Below are 6,127 nucleotides of genomic sequence, written 5' to 3'. Positions count from 1 at the left end.
GAATGCGTCCGCGCCACCCAGCGAGGTAACGGTCCCCGCAGAGGGCCCGGGGCGGCGCGGCGGGGAGCGCGGCCGAGCCGGCCCGGGGAGGCGCGCGCGCGCGCTTTGCAGCCCGGCCTGGGACTCGGCCGCGCCCGCGCGCCTGCACCGGGCCCGGCGGCTCGGGCGGCGGCTGAAGTTTGCAGGACGCGCGGCCTGGTTCTGTCAAACCGCATTCTGGTTTGGGTGCCGCCAGCCGCCCCGCTCCGAGGGACCCCGGCGGGGTGGCCGGGCGCGCTCGTCCCTGCGGCGGCGGGTTGGCGGATGGGCGTGCACGTGGGGGACGCCAGCCCCGCTTTCTTTTGTTCGGAGCAGACTTTGGGGGGCTCCCTAAACCCCCAGGGCGTGGTTAAGGGGGAGTAGCTTCAGAGTCCCCCGGTGGCTTTTGTTGTCCGGGTCGCTGCAGACCCGCACTCATGGGCCTTTTGCCTAAGCGACTGCTGAGATTCAGGGGCTGGGGGCTTCTTCAGTGGCCCCCTCCCTACCCGGCCTCCCTGGGATTTGAAGGACATCTCTGCTCGGGAAGGCTGGAGCTACTAGAAGGAGATCAGAGCCGGAGCTGGCGCTGACGGGGTCCCAAAGCTTCTGCAGAAGTTCTTTGGCCTGTTTCAACCTCCAGGCAGCGCGGCCGCGGGCCTTTCTGCACCGCAACACGGGACTGAGGCCGCCGGCTTGGGGCCGGAGCCCTGGGTCAGTCTCAAACTCACGCCAGTGTCGGAGCTGGGCCTGCAGTTCCTGGGGAAGCCAGGGCCCGCGGGCGTCGGCTCTGGGACGCTCCCCTGGGCCTGCCCGAGCACCCCAGGCGGTGCAGAGGAGACCCAGCATGAGGGGTGAGGGCGGGTGTCCCCCTGGGCCCGGCTTTGCAGCTCTCTCCAGCCCGCTGCTGAGCCGCTGCTTATTTTGAAAGTTGCAGGGGCTTGCGGGGGTGCGTGCGTGGCCAAGAGGAGGCCTGTGAGCTTCGGAGGACTTTTCCCGGCCAAGGGCTGGAACTGATAAAAGAGAAACGTGACTTCCCCGCGGCAGCCTCCATCTGCCGGTCCTGGCGGGCGTTTGCAGGAGGCGGGATCTGCAGGCGCAGGAATAGACGCTCTCAGACCCCCCGCTTTCCCCTGCAGGAGCTCCCCTCGCCTCTTGGAACTCGGAGGGGAAAAAAAAATTCTCAAAAAGGACTCTAGTGTTTTTTTTTTTTCCTTTCCCCTATGCTGGTTGTTGTTTGTTTTGTTTTGTTTTGGGGTTGTACCCAGTGGCTTCCAAAAATACCCCCAACCTTATCTTTATTGGCTCTTCCAGACAAATTTGACGGGCAGCTCGCTTATCGCGGGGGCCTGCGCAGGGGAGGGACGGGCTTCGCCTCCCCGGGGCTGAAGCGGCCTTTCACAGGAGGTGGCGTGTGGTCACCGCAGAACAGTAACGCTGACCGTCCCGGGGGCTTTCGGAGGCCGGCCGCGGGCCCGGGGTCGGAGGGTTCGGGAGCTGCCGATGTGGGGGTCCGAGCGCCTCCTCTAGTCCACTGAACTGAGCTTGGATCTTGCCTTCGCATCTCCCACCATCCCTCCTTCATCCTCAGAGCAGGACCCCCGTCCCGCACCGGGTGCCAGGCGGCCATGGCTGACGCAGAGGAGGGTTTTGGTTTGGCACACACACCCCTGGACCCCGACTCCAAGGATCTGTCATGTGACTCGAAGCCGGAGGGCGCGCTGGGGGCCCCCAGCAAGTCCCCCTCCTCCCCTCAGGCCGCCTTCACCCAGCAGGTAAGAGGGGCTCTGGGAATGCAGAGCGCGTCTGGTGGGGTGCAAGGGGTGCCCTTGGCCCCCAACTTGGTTCCTTTTATGCCCACTCACCCCACCTTCCCACTGCCCCCAGTCTGCCTCTCTCCCTCTCTCAGTTAGTTAGGGAAGCCTTAATGACCATGGGGGCCAGCTAAGATGGGTCCAGATCATTCCATAGCATGCACCCGGCCCTGGGAGCCTCATTAAGAGCTGGGTCAGCGGCCGCTTCTAGTCAGCATGAACGATGGCTTGACCCCTCTTCAGATCTTTCTCAGCCTTCGTCTCCTCCCCCTCCTCTGCACTCTCCGGGGCATGGGCCAGGGCAGTGGCCGGCGGGCAGCGGGCAGGACTGTTGCCCCATGAGTCCCAGAGCAGAGCAGAGCCTCGAGCTCGCCTGGCTGGAGGCAGGGCCGGAGCAGAGACGAGCGGGGCCTTCCCGGCTAGGGGCAGCCCTGTGAGGGCCCCGGAGGCTTTCCAGCTGATGAGAAGATCAGGAAGGATGCGTCGGGGCCTTAGCTCAATCTCTTCTCGGGGCAGGAAGATTTCTACTCGCCTCCTGGCTTTTTATTTCGTCTCCTTCCAACCGTGCCCCTCGGTCCGAGGAAAAATGTGTGTTTGACCCCAGAGAAACAGAGAGCTGTGTGTACACGGTTTTGGAAAGTTTACTTTTTTTAAAAATAGATAGGCAAATGATTACACAGTTACAAATATGACAATGTGAAGATTTTGCATATAATTTTTTTTGGGGGGGACCCTGGGTTTTGTCAAATGACTTCTACTCAGGAGCAGAAAGGTTCAGCTGCTTCGTTCGGCAGCCCCAGATTCAAGGAAGAGGGAGGGAAGGAGGGGCGAGGTGAGCAGGGAAGTTTCCCCATAGAATCTCTTTTAATTCCGAGAGGACTGAGGCGAATCCATTTTTATTTTGAACAGTATACGGTGTCAACCTTCTGCAGTAGGAAAGTCCCCATGGCCTGCATTGCAGGAGAGAGGGGGGGAGTGTTCATTCGTGAGTGTTTCTGGGTGGCACATAAAAAATATCCAGTGATTATTTCTTGTTTCAAGATCGAAAGTTCCCCTGCACCCCCTTTAGCTGCATCTTGGTGAAAATAGGTTAAAATTGGTCTCCTTCGCCCCCAGGCCTCCAGCTCCAGGCTGGGGTGCTGCTTGCTCAGTCAGACTCTCCAACCTGTCTCAGCAGCTTGCAGGGCTGACCCAGGCCAGCTAGCCGGAGTCTGCAGAGGCAGCCGTGGGCAGGGCCGGCGGCTGGCGCCCTGAGCCCGGCCCCGGCTGGTGGAGGGCATTCAGCCTCCAGGCTCCAGGGAACGGAGCGGTCTCCGCTTGGCTGGGGAGGCTGGGGAGGCCAGGCCCGCGGCTGGCCGGCCAGCACCAGTCGTGTGACCTTTGTCTCTGTCCTCCAGGGTATGGAGGGGATCAAGGTGTTTCTCCACGAGCGAGAGCTATGGCTGAAGTTCCACGAAGTGGGGACGGAGATGATCATCACCAAGGCCGGCAGGTGAGGCGGCCGCGTCCAGGCCGGGGCGGGGAACCCAGGGAGAGGGTGGGAGAGACAAAGAAGAGAAGTGGGGCTGGGAGAGAAGAAAGAGGGGGCCAGGAAGGGGCAGAGGCAGGAGGGCAAGGCGGCTGGTGGAAGTGGGCGATGTTTTCTTCTTCGACTTGGTTCTGGGAGAAAAGGAATGAAGAGCGCCCTCCAGCTCCATTGGAGTCGGGGGACGCAGAAATAAAGGGGTGGGGGTTGCTTCCAACCGGGCATTTCCGTCCCCACCATCTGAGAGCTCGAGAGACGGGGCCAAGGGAGAGAAGGAGGGACGGGGAGGAGAGAACTCGGTGGAGAGAGGTGCGGGGTGGGAGTTTGGGCTTTGGGTTCTGTGGGGGGGGGGGGGGGTGTTGCGGACCCGATCGCCCCCTCGCCGCCTCCCCGATCTTGGATGGGTTCCAGGGTTCCACCCCACAGGCCGAGCTCCGAATCCCTGAATGTATTCGCTACCTCTTTCATTGTTTATAAAGAGCAGCCAAAGCCTTTGAAACTGTAGCGGGGCTCGGCCAGGCTCTATATACAGACACCGATAAACATGGCAGTTTCGCCAAGACACTCACCCCGAAGTTCCTCTTAAGAGCTCGCGGATTTGGAGCTAGAAACGCTCGGCTTTGGGGGAGGGGTGGGCGCGCGGGGCTGGTGGCAGGGGCCCTGGGGGACACCTTCCCACACCCCTTGGCTGAGGCTGACCAGCGGCAACCACTGTCTGGGACGGCAGGGGAGCCCCAGGGTGCCCTGGCGTGGGCTGGGAGGCGGGAGGACCCCCCTCTAGACCTAAGGCGCTGGGTGTGTGAAGGGGGGAGGGTGGAGCCCCCTCACCAGACGCCCCCCGAATCTCCGGCCCGAGCCTCCCACAATAAACTGACAACTGTGACATTTATTATTATTTGAAATTAAACAATGTCTGCTCCCCCGCTCGGCCCGGCTGAACCGGGAGGCGTGTTCTGTTTATAACCAGGGAACCAAGGTCTTCCCAGGAAAGCCACAGCAGCGTGGGGCCACGATCTCCCCCAGGCCCGAGCCCCGAGGATTTAGCTATAAAAGGCCTGTGGCGCCCGCCCGCTCGGGCTGATAAACACCCGCGGCCGCCACTGGGCTCCGGCGGAAGGCAGCGGCCTGGGCTCAGCGTTTCCCGCCTCACCAGAGCCAGCGGGGATCCAGGCCTCGGGGTCACCCGCTTCTGGGGTGCCCTCTCCCGGCTGCTCGGTCAGGAGGTCCCCTGATCTCCTCCTACTTCTCTTGGTGGGTCCAGGCATTTTAAAATCAAGAGCGCACGGGTTTGAATTTCTTGAGGGTCCAGGAGTTTGGGACGGGAGTTTTGGAGAGATTTGTAGGGTGTGGGGTGGAGGGACAGTCCCGTCCTGGGGGTGCCGAACATGTGAATGACTTGGTAGAAAAAGGAACTTTTTTTCCTTTTTTTTTTCTAACAAACCCCTTTCTGCCTCCCCAGTGGGAAAGACTGGGGTCTGGCTGTCGAAAGAGTCCGTGGGCTGAGTTGAAATGTGGGGATCTTTAGTCCTGTAGAAGTTCTGGTTCCGTCCAGGACATCCCTCCCCCAACCCCTTCATCTCCCAGAAAGTTGCAGGAAACCAGGACTGGGTCTCCGGGTCTTGGGCAAGTGCACAGCGGGGTTTTTTTGGGGGGGGCTCCATTGTTGGAGGTGTCTCCCCAGAGGTGTAACAATAGCATCTCATGCCTCCCTGCACCCCTGTTTCCCTAGGCGGATGTTCCCCAGTTACAAAGTCAAGGTGACGGGCCTGAATCCCAAAACAAAGTACATCCTCCTCATGGACATAGTTCCCGCCGACGACCACAGATACAAGTTTGCGGATAATAAATGGTAGGGCTCCTCGTGGGGTGTGGGAGGGCAGGCAGGGGTGGGGGGTGCCGCCAGCTCCCCTAAAACCTGCCTTTGTGTGTGTATGTACTCCCATCTCCAGCTCCAGGGCCTTTATGCCCGTTCCCTGCCCCCGCCCCACTGTCCATTGGATGGATCAGTAAACTGAGGCACAGAGTCCCCCCTTCCTCCCTGTGCATCTAAAAAAAAAAGATGCTTATTGTTTAAGGGTTTAAAAGAAGGCTGTGCGTTTTCAAAGAAGGATATTGTTACCCGGTGCTGCCAGTATTTCTGGGGGCTTAAAAACTATTTACAGGTATTTTTTATGAGTTGCCCGCGCTGGGCATGGCTTTTTATGAAATTGCAAAGCCCACTTGTGGTATTTGCGTGCTGCAGACAGGCGAGGCCGTTCCTGGGCTCGGCCGCTCCCTTGTTGGCCAGTTTGCAGCCTTGATGAGGAAATCCCACCCTCAAGGGGGTTTCCAGGACTTAAAAAAATTCTTTTTTGCACCTTCAGAACCCTCAGATGTTTGTGGGTAGCCAGGCCCAGAGACCCCTGGGGGCTCCCTGTTGCTGAGGAGGAGGAGAGGAGAAGGAGGAGGAAGAAAGAACTGGGTGGGGGCGGGAGGGGCTGGGGTTGGCAGAGAGCCCCAGAGAGACCCTGTGGGTCGGGCTGCCTCTCTCTGGGCTGCAGCCCTCGGTGTCCAGCAGAACAGAGTGGGGGTGCCCACCACGCACTGACTCGGGGTGCCTCTGGCCCAGGTCGGTGACGGGCAAAGCGGAGCCGGCCATGCCCGGCCGCCTCTACGTGCACCCCGACTCGCCGGCCACCGGGGCCCACTGGATGCGGCAACTCGTGTCCTTCCAGAAGCTCAAACTCACCAACAACCACCTGGACCCGTTCGGGCACGTAAGTGACGCGCAGGG

The 6,127-nt window shown here is 60.7% G+C and overlaps 1 protein-coding gene across 1 annotated transcript in view; it reads left to right on the top strand.

The window, feature by feature from the left end:
* The first annotated feature begins 1,643 nt into the window (after positions 1–1,643).
* Positions 1,644–6,127, top strand: part of TBX5 (T-box transcription factor 5) — a 44,788-nt gene continuing 40,304 nt past the window's right edge. The window contains exons 1-4 of the mRNA XM_056108000.1: positions 1,644–1,790; positions 3,227–3,321; positions 5,084–5,203; positions 5,963–6,110. Of these exons, the coding sequence (XP_055963975.1) occupies positions 1,644–1,790; positions 3,227–3,321; positions 5,084–5,203; positions 5,963–6,110 (510 nt within the window). The remainder of the gene's footprint in view (positions 1,791–3,226; positions 3,322–5,083; positions 5,204–5,962; positions 6,111–6,127) is intronic.

The sequence above is a fragment of the Sorex fumeus genome, unplaced genomic scaffold, assembly GCF_029834395.1.
Source record: "Sorex fumeus unplaced genomic scaffold, SorFum_2.1 ptg000189l, whole genome shotgun sequence".
In the NCBI taxonomy this organism is placed as follows: Eukaryota; Metazoa; Chordata; class Mammalia; order Eulipotyphla; family Soricidae; genus Sorex; species Sorex fumeus.
The sequence above is the reverse complement of the archived record's forward strand: the minus strand, read 5'-3'. Positions and strand labels throughout refer to the sequence as shown.